Source organism: Rhagoletis pomonella, unplaced genomic scaffold, assembly GCF_013731165.1.
Source record: "Rhagoletis pomonella isolate Grant_MI unplaced genomic scaffold, Rhpom_1.0 Rhpom_scaffold_03565, whole genome shotgun sequence".
NCBI lineage: Eukaryota > Metazoa > Arthropoda > Insecta > Diptera > Tephritidae > Rhagoletis > Rhagoletis pomonella.
The window spans coordinates 1-21,060 of NW_023462117.1; the positions used below are offsets into that span (position 1 = coordinate 1).

General features: G+C 41.2%; 1 protein-coding gene across 1 annotated transcript; it reads left to right on the forward strand.

Moving 5' to 3' along the window:
* Nucleotides 1-12,830: 12,830 nt before the first annotated feature.
* Nucleotides 12,831-13,319, forward strand: LOC118754218. The gene has a single exon (XM_036489083.1). The coding sequence runs from the start codon at nucleotides 12,831-12,833 to the stop codon at nucleotides 13,317-13,319; it is 489 nt and encodes a 162-aa protein (XP_036344976.1).
* Nucleotides 13,320-21,060: the final 7,741 nt, after the last annotated feature.

Genomic DNA, 21,060 nt, shown 5'->3' on the forward strand with positions numbered 1-21,060 from the left:
AAGCATTGTTGACGCTATTTCCATTTGAATTTGGAAATAGCGTCAATAACTTTATTTCCAAATTTTTGTTGACATTATTTCGCTTTTGAAAAGGTAATAATGTCAATTGACCTTATTTCCGTTGATCTTGTTACCTGTCACCTCTCGAACTGGATTTCAGCTAAAGGTGTTCTTACACGATATGTATTTGCATCTGTAAATGTGACCTTTTCAATACATATGTAATTGCGCATGCCTGCCATATTCACAGTCTTTACTTAACTATTTAAAAATACATACATACATACATATATTACTTTTCATATCAATTCAAGTCTATTACATGCGCCCCACGCTTTTGATTTTCAATCTCATAAATTGTTTATAATAGGGCTATTCGCGATCCGGTGCAAATGGCCTAGCATCATTGCATTGCAAATTTGTATTGCAAATTTTTTGCAATACACAAACAAAATACACGCATTTGCATTTGTCATGGCCTGACAAATTTGCAATACCGAAAATCCATAGCATAAAAATGCTATGCATTGCATTCATAAACAAAACCAAAGCTGATGCACAAAAATTGTTTTGCAAAAGCTTTACCATGACAGTTTAATAAAGGTCGCTCACAATCCATGGCATATTTCTGCAATTGCATAAATTTGTCAGCTCTTCTGCACCGAATCGCGAATAGCCCTAATGACTTTTGGTAAAATTTCAAAATCAAAAGTTATCAAAACAAATTCTATAGGACTGAGAAATATTGTTTTCTACTTTTTAGTCCATTTATGAAAGCGTGGTATCTTAACAAGTTTTTTCATTTTATTTATTTTCTACTTTTTAGTCTTGTCTGTATAAAATTTTGCAACAGATATTAAAATAATTTAACTTGCAATGAAAAGAGAAAGCAGACTATTGCGCTAAATACACCACACAAATGTTTGCGCAATTTCAATTTCAATTTATTAGAACAAATAAGATTCTTATTCGATTCCTATTTGTAAAAGTTGGTATTTGCGCAAATATTTGTGTGGTTTATTTTGTGCATATGCAAGCAAAATGTTTTATGTACAATGATGTAGCAGATGTTCAATATTAAAATTAATATAGAAAAATTTAAGATTTCTATTTTTAAAGTTTAAAGATTGAAAGTTTGAACAACAATGAAAATTTTCTGTTTGATTGACGAACCACAAAAATCACATAAATCTAAAATTTCCAAAATTACAAAGTTGAAATGAACACAGTACAATAAAAGGTAATAACACAAATACAGACCCTACAATACTCCCCCTTCTAGAGAATTAATGTTATATAAATTAAAAGTAACTCGTTTCTTATTTGATGTTGTGTTATTCATTGTATTAGTGTTTGTTTCTGGTATTAGTTCTGTTTCAATGATTGCTGGTTTTAGCCTATCTATCGGAATTGTTTTAACCTCATTATCTACTTCAAGTTTGAAATATTTTTTGTTTTTTTCAACAACCTTATAAGGTCCTTCGTATGGTTGTTGCAATGATCTTTTATTAATAACACGCATAAAAACAAATTTACAAGTCTCCAAATCCTTTGGTATATATACACCAGTATCAGAATTTTGATTATGCCTTAAATTTGATTTAACATTTTTAAAATGTTCCCGTAGATTACCTAAAACTTCAATTGGGGAACATTTTTCTTCAGATGGAACAACAAGTTCACCGGGTAGGCGTAAATTTTGCCCAAAAACCATCTCAGATGATGTGGCTGAAATACTTTCTTTATACATCGATCGTAAACCAAGAAGTATTATCGGCAGCTCATCATACCAATTGTTGATTCCATTTCTAGCCATTATCGTAGCTTTTAACTGCCTGTGAAACCGTTCTACCATACCATTCCCTTGAGGATGATATGCAGAAGTTGTAACGTGATGACTACCAAGCAATTTTGTTAGTTCCGAAAACAATTTTGACATAAACTGAGTACCCTGACCTGTAGTGATTTTTAACGGTACCCCAAAACGTGAAACATATTCTCTAAAAAATTTATTTGCAACCACTGCCGCTGAAATGTCCTTTAATGCATATGCCTCGGGCCAACGCGTGAACCTGTCAACTATTGTAAAAATGTAACGATGTCCTTTCGATACAGGAAGAGGTCCAACAATATCTAAATGAATATGATCAAATCTACTTTTGGGAATCGGAATTTTAATTACTGGAGATTTTGTGTGACGATTAACCTTCGATTTTTGACAATTTATACATTCTTTTGACCAAATATTAATTTCTTTGTGCATTTTTGGCCAATAGTACTTTTTAATAATTAGACGACGTGTAGCTTTTGTACCAGGATGTGTAATGCCATGTAGCATATTAAACACTGTCTTGCGTAAACAATTTGGAACAAATGGCCTAGGATTCTCACCTGTCATTTCACACCAAATATTAAAATTTAAAAGTGGAATTTGAATTAATTTAAGGTTATGTGATGTGTCTCCAGATTTTAATGTGTTTAGTTCTTCGTCCTGTTCTTGTTCATTTTGTAAAACTTTGAAATTCAGTTCTGTACCCTTAATTGCATCAACTTCGAAAGCTCGAGATAATGTGTCAGCTATAATGTTCTCCTGTCCTTTAATATATCGTATGTCATTAGTAAATTGTGCAATGAATTCCATATGTCTAGTTTGTCTCGGACTACGTTCGGTTTTTGAACTCAAAGCATATATCAAAGGCTTGTGATCCGTAAAAACTGTAAATTGTCGTCCTTCTAAAAGATAGCGAAAATGTTTAATGTTCAAATAAATAGCTAGCAACTCCCTGTCAAATGCACTGTACTTAACCTCGGATGGAGAGAGTTTCTTAGAAAAGAAAGCTAGTGGCTCTGATTTGTTATCAAACGTTTGATGTATGACACCACGAATTGCCGTATTAGATGCATCCACATTTAAAGAGAGTTTGGCATCTTTGTTAAAATGATTTAACAATATCGTAGACGCAAACTTTTCTTTAATACATTCAAAGGCTTTATTAGTTGTGTCATCCCAAATTAAGGACTTGTCACGTTTCTTAGTTGTTCGATTGATTAAATCGTAGATAACTGCCGTAAACTCAGCTAATTTTGGTACATATCGATGGTAATAATTAACCATGCCTATAATTTTCTGCGCCTGTTTAATAGATTTAGGACGTTCAAAACTACGAATAGCTATCACTTTTTCATCAGAGGGTCTAATTCCTGCCCCAGAAATATTGTGTCCTAAAAAGTCAACACTTGTTACACCGAAAATACATTTACTTGGTTTGATATTTAACCCGTACTCTGTTAGGCGTTGGAAAAGTATACGGAGATCTTTAAAATGCTGTTCTTCATTTTCACTTGCAACCAATAGATCATCAATATATGTAAAAACAAAATCTAAACCACTAACTACTTCGTTAATAAATCTTTGAAAAGTTAGCGCTGAATTTCTTAGTCCGAAAGGCATTCGTATAAATTCAAACATACCGAAAGGTGTCGTTATTGCAGTTTTATAGATATCCTCTTCTGCCATTGGAATTTGGTGGTAGGCCCTTACCAAATCTAATTTCGAAAATGTATACTTATTTCTGAGATTCATGTTAAAATCTTGAATATGAGGTAAAGGATAACGGTCCGGTACAGTCACAACATTAAGTCTCCGAAAATCACCACAAGGACGCCAGTCATTCAGTTCTTTTTTAGGTACAAGATGCAGTGGAGATGCTACATAAGAATTTGAAGGTCTACAAATCCCTGTCCTCACTAAAAAATCGAATTCAGTTTTGGCTACTTTAAATTTAATCGGATCCAAGCGCCTTGGCTTAGAGAATGGCAGATTTCCTTCAGTAAAAAGTCTGTGAACCGTAGAATGTTTAACCGGTTTCGAATAATCTGGTTCAGCGATCAAAGAAGGAAACTCCTTCAACAATCTTGTATACTTGTTCTCTACTACAAAAATTTTTGGAAGCGAAATGTTACAAACACATGAAACTGTGTTAACCGAAAGACTTGTTACTGGATCAACTAAATGTTTGCATTTCATGTCAATTAAGAGACCGTATTTGCAAAGAAAATCTGCACCAATAATAGTTTTCGCAATATCAGCTATGAGAAACGTAAATGGGAACTCGCGTCTTAAACCTAAATTTATATTTAAAATCTTTTTACCATACGTTGAAATCGTTGAACCATTGGCTGCAGTAAGTATTATATCTGAAGAACGTTTTGTATGAGGGAATTTTTTTACCGGAAGTATAGAAATTTCTGCTCCACTATCAATCAAAAAATTTAGTTTGTTTGCTTTATCAAAAATAAATAGGCGACGTGTGGTAATATCTAAATTTCCATTGTTTGCCGCCACAACAACGGATGACTCTAGTTTAACGAATTTTTGTTTTTAGAAAAAGCTCAAGGCTGTTGACATTTCTGAGCCTTATCACCAAATTTGTAATGGTATCTACATAACCAATTTTGACTATCACGAGATTTTGATCTACCTCTATATGGACTTCAAAAACAATTCCTATTATATGATCTATATCTAGAATTTTGATTAATTTGTTGCTTAATAGAATTTAATTCAAAGGAAAGTTTTTGAAAATTTTCGCACATAAGATTCGTCGTTTTAACTAAATTATCAATAATTGTGTCTTGTGATTTAGAATTTTGAAAACTATTCATAGCTGATATTTCGGTTTTATTAATCACTTCCCAAATATTATCAGCTAGTTTCACCAATTCATTTGTATCATTGGTACTTGAACTAGCTAATATCACACTAAGATTTTTTGGCAATTTTCTCAGCCAAAGTTTCTTTAAAATATCTAGACTAAAATTGGAACCTGCAAGCAACATGGGCGACCGATAAAATTCAAAGGGTTTACGATCACCCATCTCTGAATCTGACAAAATTTTATCTAATTTCTTATTTTCGCTTAAAGAATGCCTTTCAATTAAGACTTTCTATAATTCTGAAAACTTGTTGTTATGCGGAGGATTTTGAATGAAATCTAATATTGTAACTATTACTTCTTGCGGAAGCGCTGTGATTGTGTGTTCATATTTTGTAGTATCTTGTGTAATGTTTTTCATGTTAAATTGCATTTCTGTATGCACAAACCAAGCTTCTGGACAACTAGTCCAAAATTGCGGAAGCTTCACTGAGGTTGCATATACCTCATTATATATTGACTAGCATAAGGATTTGCCAACTCCTCTTGAAAAGAGTTGTTTTGCAAATCTATAAGCGAGTCATTTAAATTATTAGTCCCTGTAGATGTGTGTGTATCATGTGGGGGTGAACGAAACATTATGATAACATAAAATAATCTCTATAAGGAGTGTTTACAATTTATCCGAAACAAATTAAAAAGAAGATATGATATTAAAAATATATTTGTCAAAAATATTACATACAAAGATACAGCTCACCACTGTGCTCTGAAACTGCTGATATTGACTGCACAGTCGACTTGATTGCTACTGTTGTCGTTGTTGTTGCCACTGTTTATATCCTGGGTTGATAGTTGCGACTTTTTTACTGTTGTTACTGTTGTTGTTGCTACGGCTTGTTGCCGTTGTTGTTGTGGCCAGTGATAGAAGCCTTGTCGTTGTTGTAGTTGATATTGATGATGCTTCTGGTGCTGATTGTTATCGCTGTTATTATCAGCGGCGTTGTCGACTTTGTCTAAAGTTGCTGTTCCTCGTTTTTTGAGAGTTTTTGTGCTGCTGCTGCTGTTGCTACCGTTGCCACCACTAGCACTGAAACTGGCATGTGGTGCTGCTGATGCTTACGTGGATTCTCCTGCTGCTACTGATGCTACCTCTGTAGGTCTTTTGGACACCGATACAAATTATAATGAACTCCTGTAACTTTTTTGGATGTGACACGACCAACATAATGGGCGTCTTCAGTGGTAAGTGCCTTTGAGCGAGTTCGTTGTGCAAGCTGTTACTGCTATCGATCCCAATTCGAGACTTGATACAGTTGATGAGGTCGATAATAAGTTAGAATGATAACAGCGCCTCTTAAGTTGTTAACTTAAATTGTCATTTCACAGGCACAATTGTTGTTCGCAAATATCTCCGTAAACTATAATGGCTCAAGCCTCAACTGCTCCTGGCAGGATCGCCAATTGTAGCAGATGTTCAATATTAAAATTAATATAGAAAAATTTAAGATTTCTATTTTTAAAGTTTAAAGATTGAAAGTTTGAACAACAATGAAAATTTTCTGTTTGATTGACGAACCACAAAAATCACATAAATCTAAAATTTCCAAAATTACAAAGTTGAAATGAACACAGTACAATAAAAGGTAATAACACAAATACAGACCCTACAAATGAATTACCCAATTGCCAAACAATACCCAATTTTCCAAACGACGTCGAAATGATTAGAGCCGGATTTGACTCATATAGTGTAAGAAGTGATGTCGCACCAGCAGCCTGTACAATCACACCACAAGAACATACATATAGAATTGGCTGGCACCAACACTTGAATGCGCCAGCATGATGATATCATCCCTGGGCCCTTTAACACATTAAGCATATTTGGGGCTGTAAACTTATCTATTTTAAAGTATAGTTAAATCCTTAATAGATAAGGTAACGGCCCTAACACTTTTGTAGTTTGTATAAAAACGTAAGGAACATACAATACATATACACACATACATATATATATACATATCAGAGTATTTCTTAGTTTAGAAATTCATCTCATATGTACATAAATGAAAAACTTAGATCAAATTAAGCATACATATGTATGCAATTGCAATACAAATTTGCAATGCAATGATGCTAGGCCATCTACACCGGATCGCGAATAGCCCTAGTATTTTTGCATTTCGTGCAATCCGTGCATCGTGCAAACCTTCGAGAATACCCTTAGTATATTTTGCTTTGCTGTCTTTATGCTTAAGTGCACATTTAAGATACCTACCCCAAAATGCGCATCAGCGGCATTATTTTTAACATTTATAAGGAAACTGTTCCGATAGATGCATTCCACATGCCTGCGCATTAGCGATACCTGCCTTAAAAATTTGCAACAATTATCAATTATCAAAGAAAGTATTACGTTTACCTGCACTGGCTCTACACTTACCCTTATTATTTATTTTTCCCATCCCGCAGAACAACGAAAACGGCTATCATTTTATGTAGTTATATAGATAATTAGATACCATTCGGAAAAAATTTCGCTTGCAGTAATTTCTACGTGGTTTCATAGGGATTCGGATACCTTCCTCATTGAAGTAGTAAAGAAAATTCGGTTAAGTGCTTTTTTCGGTTAAGCGCACAAGTTTTTCGTGCAAAGAAGTATGGGCAGCTAAGCAAAATATACTATAGAACAATTACCCTTTGTTTTCTTTCTGACCGCACTGTCACGTTCTTTCTTGCCTCCTAAATACTGCAACATCCATTATCCTCAAAGGACCGCTGTTTATTGCTTCAATAACGTTGCGTGTAGAGAATATTCAGGTTATTCGACTACATAGTACTAGCTTTTACTTCTATTGCAGGTTTGGCCAGTTCCTCTTTAAGTTGGTGAAGGAACATCCTAGTCGGATTTTAGAGGCCTTCAGGTGTGGCCAATTCTCGGCATAAATTATGGACGCAGTAAGGACAGCCACATCTAGAATATTATTAAAAATTCCCAAGGCCGCTTGGTTGAATATTCTGCAAGGCATTTATCTATGTTATCAACGCTACATTTGCTTTGGTTGTAATCTAATATCAATAGTGGCTTCTTCTTAAGACCTTTTACTTCGGTTGTCTAATGTATTCTTGAAAAGACCTCAACTGATTTATTTTTCTTCCGCACGTACTGGTTCATATTTTCAGACCTGAGTATGTTGTGGTTTGGGAATCTGGCAGTTTGTAGTGGTGGAGCAGCTCAAATTGTTTCTTCTTTGGCAGTATAGTTTCCCGTATATCGTTAAGTTCTTCATGATCTTCCGGGTCGTATTCTGATAACTCGATTTCTTCTATATCGGAGTCAGATGGATCTTCGTTATCGTCCACAATCTTTTCAGATACGAAATGCTCGTCGTCACTATTTTTTCCCCCTAAATCTTCTAACTTCTGGCGAATGTATCCTTGCTGTTCCTCAAGATCAAGTGCACTAAGTTATCGTGGAGTGAGCCATTCACCATTTGCATTTTTACTTTTATAAATTTTATTCCGTTGCGTAACACTTGGTTAGAAGAACATTATATCTCTTCAGCCTCCAAGTTCGCACTACATGGATTGAAGTAAATATTAGAGCTTAAGTACTTTTTTGCCTACACGTTCTTCAGGTTTGTTCAAGTTTTGAACTACCGGATGTAACAAGAAACATAACAAGAATTATTTGCGTCTACTTAAAAAGCCCTGTTTCAATAATCATACAAGTTTTGTACCTAAACAATTCTTTTTGCATACATTCAAAACCAACGATCATAGAGTGTGTTCTAGTAAACGCATTATTTATACAGTGAAATAACATATTTCTCAAATCTTTCTTCACATATTTAAAATAAATATATTTCCTCATAAAATAACAATACAAATTTAGCCAGTTTAAAAGAAATGTGTTAAATATTCACATTTTCGTCACAACATAATGCCGTTTCCCATACAAAATGTATGTGCATACCCGGGTATGCTGCTGTTGACGTACGTATAATTTTTCTGCTGTTGAGATAAAGGTTAATTTAATCAGCTGACCACAAGGGTATATAGGTAATGGGCGAGTCCGCGCTTCCCCCTCCCCTTCGCCCACCCCAACAAACAAATAAAGCTTATCAGTCCTGTAAACCCACCTCTGACAACTGTCCCAGCTACCGTCCTGAGCTACCCTTATACAAAAAATAAAAAAAAATTGTATATGAAAAATATTATGAATACTGAGAAAAAACGTAGGCGGCTTAATTTTCTGAGCACAAGTATTCATACCATATTCTGTCATAATAAAAAATTTTCACAATAAGAACGGTTTACTATCCAAATGGATGACTTTTGTTTATTTTTAGATATATAAAAATTTGGGCGTGAAACTTGTACAACCCAGGCCGAAGGTTCCTCAAAAAACTTGTGGTTTCAAAGAAACGAATTCGCAGCCATGTTAGCCATTTGACTTTTGCTGAGATTATGACATTTTCATCAAAATCAAGCTACCAGATTGAAAATTATAATATTTTTTTTCTGAAAAGAATTTGATCTACAAAGAAAAAATTAAATTTTTTTTTTAATAATAAAAAGAAAAAAAAGTTGCACATTTGGAAGCTGCAAAAATAACAGATACCACTGCAAGGAGGTCGGTATAAACTTGTTTCAATTTCCAGCAATTCCTTTTGTGACGCAAAAATGGTTTGAAGCCTGCGGCGTGAGCAAGGAAAGCCTTTTAGAATATCTGTACGTATGTTCTCAACATTTTGCTAGCACTAATATTAGCATTAGCCAGAACAAGACCATACTCTCCAAAAGTGCAGTGCCGCGAAATAAAAGATAATGGAAAACTGTGTTGACCAAAACATACATTATCCATTGTACTTCGAAGTAAAATTGCATTCTTTGTATGTATATATTTTCAATACATATGTGTATCATACATCATGTGTATTTGGAGTGCAATGGGGTATAGTCGTTGCGCTGGGTATGTAGTTACAGTTGCATGGCTATACTCAATCCCGACTCTTGCGTCCTCGTGCGCGCACTCTGGGCAACGTGAGCAACCCATGTGCGAGATGCGGTAACCAATCTGAGTGGAGCCTTGGGTCACGGCATAAAGAGAGGGAGCTTCGGTAGGGCCACTCCGACTTATTCGGTTTAAGGCTCACTGAAGTCTGCAGCGTCTGTTCACCAGTAGGTGCGGCTGAAAGCGGGTGTCTGCTTGGAGCAAGCGGCTCGCTATATAAACGTGTATTTGGTTGCGAAACCATCCCCGTCCCAGCAATGGGTTGTGCGCTGGGCTTGCGACCCGCCACGTAAAAACCACTTCCAGTGAAGAAGCAAGGCAAAGCCTCGGATGAGACCTGTGTGGACCCCAATCCTAGGGCTTGGAGCCCCCCACAACACTCATGTACATATACACATAATTTTAAATTGTACATAAAATACATATGTAATTGTTAAGTAATACTTTGAATTGAAAATACATACTTTGAATTGTAGCCACATATTGTACAGCACTAAGCGATTTGAACTACCGTTATAATTCATAGAGTCATATACATAAATACAATTGTACATACACTTTAAGCACGATGGCAATAAAGAACAAAGCGCAAAGGACAACGGGACATACGCGACGCGACTGCGGCCGGCAATTTGTATAAATAACCGGCCAGCAATCAAAGCAGACAGGAGTCGTCAGGCGACTGCTGCAGAGTCAGGAGCTTTTGCACACACAGGGTAGGCTCTACTCCCTATGTTAGGTATCAGGAGACGGGCAGGTTTTACTTCCACTACTATAGAACTTAGCTAGGTATTTAGAGAGGGGCAGGTTCTACCCCCTCTCTTGGAAGGTTGTGGGTAGGTTCTACTCCCGCTCCTTTACTATAGCTGTAATTATATTTGGTGGGACGGAGCTACGCCCACCAATCGGAGAGGAACGGGTAGGTTCTACTCCCGCCCTCTTAACGTACGATTAAGACAGACGAGTGCTTTACTATAAACCGAAAACGAACTCTTATTATTTTTGTTGAGAACCCGGCAGCCGATGAGCATACCCCAGCATAACGCGGAGTTCGTCACAAATGGCGCCCGAGCAGGGACTAGATTACACAATACTAGGACAAGTTAGGCAGTAAACTAAACAGTGAAAGTTAAATGTGGAAGAATGTGAAAAAAAGGACTCAAGAGAGAGAATAGAAAGTGAAAGTGCCGGAGCAGACTTCAGAGAAAGACCAGAAAGTGAGTGAAGTGAGAAAAGACTCCAAGTGAAAAAATAAGTGCAGAGCAATCGTGTGAAAAGACCCAGGAACTGGCAAAACATAGTAATATTTTCTAAGAACACAGTTCCTCTCAGAGGTTAAAGACGACCCAAAGTACACGAGGCTTCTGACGGAACTTTCCGCAAAGCACGACTGGGCGTCACCAATCCCTTTCACGGACGTACCGTAATCGGCAGAAACGAGGATATGGCAGCCCTCGTACCCCCACCAGCACACCCCACTCTCACAACCCATTCCGAAGCGGCTCACGCCACGCTTATGGACCGAGTGAGAAAGTGGGGCCTTAAATTTGACAGCGTTAAAGACTCCCTAGGGTTCCTAGAACGCGTTGAGGAGCTAGCCGAAGGCTACGAAATCAGCCTCGACGTATTGCCGAAAGCAATGCCTGAATTGCTGCGAGATCGAGCACTATGCTGGTTCCGCAACAACAACAAACGATGGCCAACCTGGGACCAATTTAGACGGGATTTTATAAAGTTCTTCGTGTCCTCGCGGTACTATGAGAGGTTAGACGACGAGATCTGCCAGCGAGTCCAGCGAGTACAAGAACCCTTTAAGGACTACGTAATCGAGCTGCAGAATCGGATGAGATATGCTGAAGGCAGTGAAGAGCAAAAACTCGACCGCGTGTACCGAAACAGTCGCAACGAGTACCAGCCCTACATCAAGCGGCGTGACTTTGCAACGCTGGAGGAGCTGGTAAGTCTTTCTGAAGATTTCGAGAATATTACTTCCGACAGAAATACGCAGCCACCCAGTCAGCGACCAACGCCACCTCGGCGCCTTGAAATACACTCCGAAACTTTTAGGCGTGCGCCCATTCCTCAGAGGCTACAGGAAGAGCGGTATCACGTTCTCAGGCCGACACCGATAGACCCCAGTAGTGCGGGGCCGTGCCAGCATAGCGGTGATGACCGTAGTACAGCGCGGAATGATGCAGGCCCGATAGATCCAAGAACCGCATGTAGGCGATGCGGAGAGAGCGGCCACGTAGCGTACGGATGCCGTAACCACAGAATTGACTTCTGTTGGGAGCGTGGCCGTCGCGGTGTGCAAACAAGAGACTGCTGCAGAAGGATGCAGGGAAATGAACACGGGCCCCGCCAAGAGCGAGGAGCGGATACCCAAATGACGATAACTCGCACGCATTAAGGGCGAAGGAAGAATCGTAGCAACCGCCACACTAGACGAGACGCAAGTGCAGGCGGCAGTAGACACTGGAGCCACAAAGAGCTTCAAGGTGGTGGAAACAATGGTTCTGATGGGCGATGGCAGCCCAACTATGATACGCGAGGCTATAGATGCGACAGTCGGTTTGGGTGACCAAACCCACGACAGTGAGCTCTTAATTCTACCCGGACTTGGAAACGATATGATCTTAGGGATGGACTGGCTCTGCCAGGCACGTACGTCCATATGCTGCGGAGGAGAGTCGTTGACGCTAAAGGCGACTGATACGCCTTCAGGAGAGGCCACATGCACCACTGTGGCTGAGCAAATTAGCACGAACCCCCAGAAGGCTCCACAACTGCCAAACGTCCTAAAACCCCCGTTGAATATAGAGAGCCCCGAGGTTAAAGAATTCTTGGACCGGGAACTGAGCGTCTTCGAAGAAATGACCGGCACAAGATAACCATGAGAGACGACCACCCTATTAATCAGCGCTATTTTCCGAAGAACCACCGCATGCAGGATATAATTAACAAAGAGATAGACGAGCTTCTGGACAAACGCTGTATAGAGCCTTCGCACAGTCCACATAGTGCTCCAATTGTGTTGACAAAGAAGAAAAACGGGAAGTGGAGACTATGCGTGGACTACCGTCAGTTGAACGCACGGTCAGTGCCCGACGCGTACCCACTACCTAGGATTCACCACATCCTAGAGCGGCTTCACAATGATACTCGTATTCCATGACAAATTTTCTAAATGGGTAGAGATTGTATCACTCCGGAAAGCGACGACAGAGGGCCTGAGTAAGTCTTTCCGGGAGCGAATCCTTGCTCGATTCGGCGTTTCGAAGGTTCTGGTGACGGATAACGGAGCGCAATTCACCAGTCCTTATACCCCACAGGAAAACACGACAGAGAAAACGAACCGTAACGTGAAACGGATCAAAGCAGAAATTATGCTAGCATTGAATACTAGCGTCTGTGAATCCATCGGCTACAGCCCGGCATCCCTAACACAAGGACGCGAGCCGAGACTCCCAAGGGCAGTCTACGATGAGACCACGTTCGGCACGGGGCTGAACTCAACGACGCCAAACGAGAAGGCCACAACACTAAAGGAGTATTCATTCTGGTGCACCAAAACCAACAGCGGGGATCAGCGGAACAATCGCGGCACTATAACCTACGGAGGAGACAATGGAGACCAGCCATAGGCGATCCGGTGCTACTCAGTGAGCACCCACAATCGAAGGCAGTAGACAACTTTGCGGCAAAGTTGGCCCCGAAGTATAGCGGGCGGTACACGGTAAGAAACTTCCCTTCACCAGTTATAGTGGAGGTGGAAGACACGGAAAGACGAGGACAGCCCACATAAGCGAAGTAAAGTCTTTTTACGAGAGGCGAGACGAACTTCCCGGAAGCAGCAAACAACCCCCCAGCGAAAATACGAAGAACCAAAACAAAGACACAGAGACAAAGGAAGGAAATATAATTAAGAGGAGTTTTGTGAGCAAAGGAGTAGATAAACAAACAAACTTGAGGAAGATTTCAGAGAAGAATTACAGAGGGCTAGCGATATATGAGGGAAAAATTTGCGTAGGAAATGCTATAGAAAAAAGAAAGAGGAATATATATTTAAAAAAAAAAATGAAGCCTTAGGAAAAATTCTTAAGGAAAAATTTATGAGGAATGAAATTAAAAAAAAAACAAAAAAAAAGAGAAAAACGAGGAAAATATGAAAGAACCGAATCGTCTCAGGGAAATAAAAAAAAGAACAAAATCAAAATTTCGAAGTTTTAGAGGAAAATTTTTTTTTGTAAGGAAATTTTAAGGCAGTGGAAAAAATGTTAAGGAAAAGCTCTTTAAGGAAAATAAATGCTAAGGATTTTTTTTGAATATATTAAAAAAAAATAAAAAATTTGTTTGAGGAAAATTTTATGAAAAAAGAAATTTAAGGAAAAAATACTTTGAGGAAATCTTTATGAAAGAAAACCAAAAAAAAATAAAAAATTTTGAAAATGGGATAAATTTATAAATAAAACTTTTTAAGAAAATGCAATTTTAAACGAAAAAATGGGGAAAACAAGAAAATTTTTACGAACAGTTTGCGAGCGGGGGAAAAAAATAATAATAAAAAGTCAAGAAAGTTTTGAAGGAAAAATTTCAGAAAAACAATCAAGAAAATTTTTAAGAAGGGAAATTATTATATGTACATATTTCTTAACACACTTAAATTTGAATTACAAAAAAAAAAAAACTAATCTGCAAAATTTTTATTTATCAACTGTTGGTCACTGTACCTAACAATTTAGATGCAAATAAACACAGCAACAAACACACAGCATATACAATACAGGGTTTAAGCGAAACTGTGCGGAAGATCAGGAAAACAGCTAGTGGCGATCTCCTGTTTCAGCTGAATAAGTCTGAGGACGTAAATACTGCGAAACTTCAAGAGGCAGTCGAAGGAGTACTGGCAGGTAAAGCAGAAGTCAGAACCCTATCTGAAATGGTTCATATAGAGATACATGATATCGACGAAGTTACGACAAGCGAAGAGGTGTGCTTAGCTTTAAATGGTCAGGGTGGGTCCACTAAAGTGCTAGTATCCGACATCCGGTCGATGCGAAAAGCGTACGGAGGCACACAGACCGCAACCTTACTCCTACCCGAGAGCTTTGCCAATAAGCTAGTAGGCCAAGGTAAAATCAGAATTGGCTGGGTTATCTGCCGAATAAGACATAAAATACAGCCAAAGCGCTGCTATAAATGTTTTGAGTTCGGCCACATATCCAAGGGCTGTCGGAGCAGCAAAATCGTGCTTCAAGTGCGGTCAAACTGGGCATACGGCCAAACTATGCACAAATGCACCACGGTGCTTATTATGCGTAAAACGCGGCAGCAATCCTACCAGCCACCAGGCAGGAGGCAACAAGTGTCCGGTATATCAACTGGCGCTAAGCAAAATAAAGGTATGATGAGACTTTTGCAGCTTAACCTCAACCACTGCCCAGCGGCGCAGGACCTCCTGTCGCAAACAATATTAGAGGAAAAAATCGATATTGCGATACTCAGTGAGCCATACAAATCGAAATCGTCTCAGTGCTGGCTTCAGGATCAAAGCGGAAAAGCGGCTCTCTGGTCATGCGGGAACCCAGCTCGCTGGATGCGGGGTGCCGTGTCCGAAAATGGCTTCGTTGGTGCGGAAATCGGCAACTTGTACGTATACAGCTGCTACATTGCGCCAAGCATAAGTATACAGGCATTCGAAAATATATTAAATCTAACAATTGATGCTAGAGGCAGGCAGAATGTTCTTATAGCAGGCGACTTCAACGCGTGGTCGCAAGAGTGGGGATGCCGCAGGTCAAGCCCAAGAGGGAGGGCTCTTCTGGAGGCTTTCGCTTGTTTGGATGTCGTTTTACTAAACACGGGAACTGAACACACTTTCAGCCGAAACGGTTTTGGGTCAATAATAGACCTGACCTTTATCAGTTCCGGGCTATATAGATTCACTGAATGGAAACATATCACGTGTTATACGCAAAGTGATCATTCAGCTTTAATTTGCAATATCAACTGCAGACGAGAACTGTCTAAGCGGACTCACAACCCCGGAGTATCGCACGGGTGGAAAACCAGTACTTTCGACCCCGAATCGTTTACCAGCATGCTACCATCCACCGTTTACCAAGGGTCAGCAGACTCCATCGCCGAACACCTAATGGCCGACATTCGCGCAGCTTGCGATGCATCAATGGCCAGGAGAACTTCCTCCACGTATCGTCACTCGGTCTACTGGTGGAACGATAACATAGCGGACCTGCGAAAGAAATGTCTAAGATGTAGGCGAAATGCTCAGAGAGCTAGGGAAAGAGACAACTTCGTGGTATTTCGTGCGGCTTATAAGAGTGCACGCGACGCACTAAAGAAAGGAATTAAAGAAAGTAAACGGCAATGCTTCTTAGAGCTCTGCGATGATGCTGAACGGAATCCTTGGGGCTCGGCTTACAAAATTGTCTCAAAAAAGCTGAAAGGCAGAAACATGAACCCGATAAACGCTGCATACCTAAAAGTCCGTCGTGGGGACACTATTTCCTGTACAGAGACCGTTAGTGTCCACTATGGATGGCGAGCCGTTGAGTGTTGTTGACCCTGTAACGGAAGAAGAAATCACACTCGCAACATCGAAGGTGGAAGTAAAGAAAGCTCCTGGCCCCGATGGCGTACCCAACATAGCTCTTAAGCTTGCAGTCCACCAGTGCGCTTCCTTATTCCTACAAGTTTTTAATGAGTGTTTCGCGAATGGAACTTTCCCTCAAATCTGGAAGAGGCAAAAGTTGGTTTTAATACCTAAGCCGGGTAAACCTCTGGATGATCCCTCAAGTTTTCGGCCTATTTGTCTGCTAGACACAGCAGGTAAAATCTTGGAGCATATTATAGCTAAACGTCTCGACAGGGAAGTCCAAGAGAAAGGCGGTATATCGGCAAACCAATTCGGGTTTAGAAAAGGGAAATCCACTGTGAATGCGGTATCAGAAGTCATTAAGTTAGCACGGGATGCAACAAGCGGTACACGGTAGCTGGGAGGAGCAAAAGAATACTGCGTTATTGTTACCTTAGACGTAAAGAACGCGTTCAACTCTGCCAACTGGGCTAAAATACTCGATAGACTGGAGAGCATTGGCATTTCTTATTATCTTCGGAGACTAATACGAAGTTATTTCCATTCGCGAGTGTTGTGGTACGAAACGGAGGAGGGCCTGCAACGGGCTGAGATAACAGGTGGCGTTCCACAAGGATCCGTACTAGGCCCCTTGCTATGGAACATTATGTATGATGGAGTTCTCCGTACCGAATTGCCTGAGGGATCATCCATAGTGGGTTTTGCAGACGAAACTGCTTGATGTCATATGCGAAAAGGTAGCATCATCAGTCGGCGTGATTAATAGCTGGTTAAATAGCTTCGGCCTGAAGCTAGCCGAGCAAAAAACAGAAGCAATATCTATCTCCAGTCGTAAGAAACTAGAGGAGGTAGCGCTAAAAATTGGCGACCACACCATCACGACGAAACCCACAATTAAATACCTGGGAGTGATGCTAGACAAGCGTCTTACTTTCAGCGCCCACCTGAGCTATGTGAGAGAGAAAGCAGCTTCAACGATCACGGGACTATCGCGAATAATGCTTAATACGCGAGGACCGAAACAGCGCAGGCGTTTACTCTTAGCGAGCGTGGTTAAAAGCCAAATACTGTATGCGGCCCCAATTTGGTCAACCGCCGCACAGTGTCCATCATACTTCCGCGGAGTCAACTCAACATACCGTTTATGCGCGCTCCGAGTTTGCAGCGCCTTCAGAACAGTGTCGGACGAAGCAGCTTTCGTAATCGGCAGTATGATACCCGTAGATATACTAGCAAGAGAATCGACGGTCCTTGCATGCACGCGGCATACTCTAACTCAATTAGACCGACATCAAGCCCGGCAAAGCAGCGTTACGGAGTGGCAAAACAGGTGGAATAGTACGACTAAAGGTCGTTGGACCTATCGCTGCATACCAAACCTGGTATCCTGGCTTAATAGAACGCATGGCGAAGTAGATTTTTATCTGAGCCAGTTCTTGAGTGGTCATGGCTGTTTTAAGGCATACCTGTTTAAATTCAAACATGAGCACGACCCGTACTGCGACTTCTGTCTACGTGGCGTGGAAGATGTCCACCACGTATTCTTTGAGTGCCCTCGTTTCCATCGGCAGATGAACCAACTTAAACTTGCCGTTGGAGGGGTGTTTACGCCACAGTCAGTAGTTGACTATATCGTGAAAGGAACCAGCGAATGGGCATCAACCAGCGATACACTAACGTCGATTTTGAAGGAACTGAGGGACCTAGAGAGACAGCGGCGTATCAGCCGTGCTTAAGCCAACTCTTACCATAGCCGCGGACTGCAACTAAACTATGATGTTCACCAACCAAAGCGTAGGCGCGGACTGGAACCTAGGCCGTTCCAGCCGCTCGAGCAGTGCGGCTTAGAAAGTTGTGCTTTCAGACCGCACCTTGAACATGAAATCTAACAATTAAAGCGCATGCGCGGACTGGAACCTAGGGCGTTCCAGCCGCTCAGGTGGCAATCTCGAAAATTTGTGAAGTCGATAAATACGCGCGGACTGGAACCTATGGCGTTCCAGCCGCCAAGTGGCAATATCGAAAACTTTTGCAATCGAAAATAGGCGCGGACTGGAACATAGGCCGTTCCAGCCGCTCAGGTGGCAATCTCTAAAATTTTTGAAATCGATAAATACGCGTGGACTGGAACCTAGGGCGTTCCAGCCGCCCAAGTGACAACCTCGAAAAAAAATTTGCAATCGAAAATAGGCGCGGACTGGAACCTAGGGCGTTCCAGCCGCAAATAAAGTGCAGTTTCGAATTTCGTCCACACGGGGCGTTGGTGCGGATTGAAACCTAGACCGTTCAAACCGCAAAGGCAATATACATACGTGCGGGCTTGAAACTCGTCGCATAGGGCATTTTAAGGTTTTTGCTCTTACTGTCTATAAAAGCGAAAATAATAAGTTGTATCTAAGAGATAAATGAATAAATAGTTAAAAAAGGGTAATTATCCTTAAACAAGACGTGGCAAAGCCTACTAGGCGTAGCCCAGGACTGAGTACAACCGACTGGAAAGAACGTGCGAGCCTAGTGCTCAACCGCCTCCCGACGAAATACTTGACGGTCGTACCGGGGGGTTCGGTACTCGGACAGTAGGAGGTTTAGTTCGGGTTAAAGTCCCACACTGACGGGTATAGGCTTTCGATGCTTCCTCCTGGTAAAAAAAAAAAAAAACAACAAAAAACGCCCACGCCTAAACAAAGGCATAGCATCATCAATCCAGGCAACGGCAAAGTCGCGTGATCTAGAGCGTAAACAAACAAGAGCGCAAAAGGTAAAACGCAAACAGTACACCATCGGCATATGTACATGCATACATACCTATATGCATGTAACAGATAAACAAATGCACAAGGCCCAGCACTGCAGGCAAAAGCAAGGTGGTGCGATCAGGCGCGTAAACGAATTAGCACGCCACCTACACAAAATGCATTAGAACAAACATGGGGAGACATATGTACATGCATATATACCTACATACAACGCACATACGACACACATCAACACACGGACTAGGGCACAGGATCAGAAGGCAAAATGCCATGATCAGGTGAATTAACCAAACCAACAACACCCAACAAGCCAAAAAGGCAACAACTACGTACAGCGACGTAACCCAGCCAATTGTGCTGCGTTTAGATAAAAAGGCGGCCGATAAACGAATACCGATCACAGCACATCATGTCGTCATACAGTACCAGTGAAGAAGACGAATACTCCGCCGAATATTTAACCAATGACTCCTTACGGGTTAGGTTGAGGAGGATGACGGCACCAGAAACCGAAGGAAGCGAATCCGGGTCAGTGAGCGGCGACGAAACGGAGGTGTTCGGCGAACTAGGAGAAGACAGCGACGATACGGAGGGGTTCGGCGAACTAGACGAAGACAGCGAGGGTGAAGGGGCGTTGGAAAAAGCCTCCACTGCAATAGTAATCTCTAGCGACGAAGAAAACGATGAAGATGACTTCCAGCCTAAAAGACGAGGCGAAGTAAATATTACCTCCGCAGACAACCAACGCGCAGGTGAGGGGTACATTGAGTACACCCGCAAAGTGGGCATACGCCTACGTATTTTTACGGACACCACCGCAACTACCCCAGCAGAAGGACCACTACCGAACCGGTATATTTGCGAGGCCATAAACAACACCACACAAGATGACAGCGAGATGAGCCTGATGGCGAGCGAGGGTTTATTCCGCAAAGTCGATGAGGCGGCCACTAACCACAACTCCCATTCCGAGGATGAGGACTTAATGGGCGAAATAATGAGGTGGCTGGACGCGAACGAGGCTGAAACCACAAACCCCCCAACAAATTGGCGTAACCTGACTGGAGAGGCCCAACTGCCAACGGAGCTAACCGAAAGCCTACGGCGACATCTCCAAGAAGAACCAAGGCCAGGAACGAAACAGTCGTTCCGAAGAAAGGTGGAAGGGCGTTGGTACCGCATTAGAATTTCCCGAAACGGAGACGTAACGGAGACGTGACGGTAACAAACGCCTCTCCGAAGTAGAGGGGGGCAAGGGGGGGCGAGTGTGAGGACCCCAATCCTAGGGCTTGGAGCCCCCACAACACTCATGTACATATACACATAATTTGGAATTGTACATAAAATACATATGTAATCGTTAAGTAATACTTTGAATTGAAAATACATACTTTGAATTGTAGCCACATAATGTACAGCACTAAGCGATTTTAACTACCGTTATAATTCATAGAATCATATACATAAATATAATTGTACATACACTTCAAGCACGATGGCAATAAAGAACAAAGCGCAAAGCGCAAAGGACAACGGGACATACGCGACGCGACTGCGGCCGGCAATTTGTATAAATAGCCGGCCAGCAATCAAAGCAGACAGGAGTCGTCAGGCGACTTCTGCAGAGTCAGGAGCTTTTGCACACACAGGGTAGGCTCTACTCCCTATGTTAGGTATCAGGAGACGGGCAGGTTTTACTCCCACTCCTATAGAACTTAGGTAGATATTTAGAGACGGGCAGGTTCTACACCCTCTCTTGGAAGGTTGTGGGTAGGTTCTACTCCCGCTCCTTTACTATAGCTGTAATTATATTTGGTGGGACGGAGCTACGCCCACCAATCGGAAAGGAACGGGTAGGTTCTACTCCCGCCCTCTTAACGTACGACCAAGACAGACGAGTGCTTATTATTTTTGTTGAGAACCCGGCAGCCGAAGAGCATACCCCAGCATAACCCGGAGTTCGTCACAGACCAAACATCCATCACGCTACGTGGCTGCCTCCGGATCGAAAAA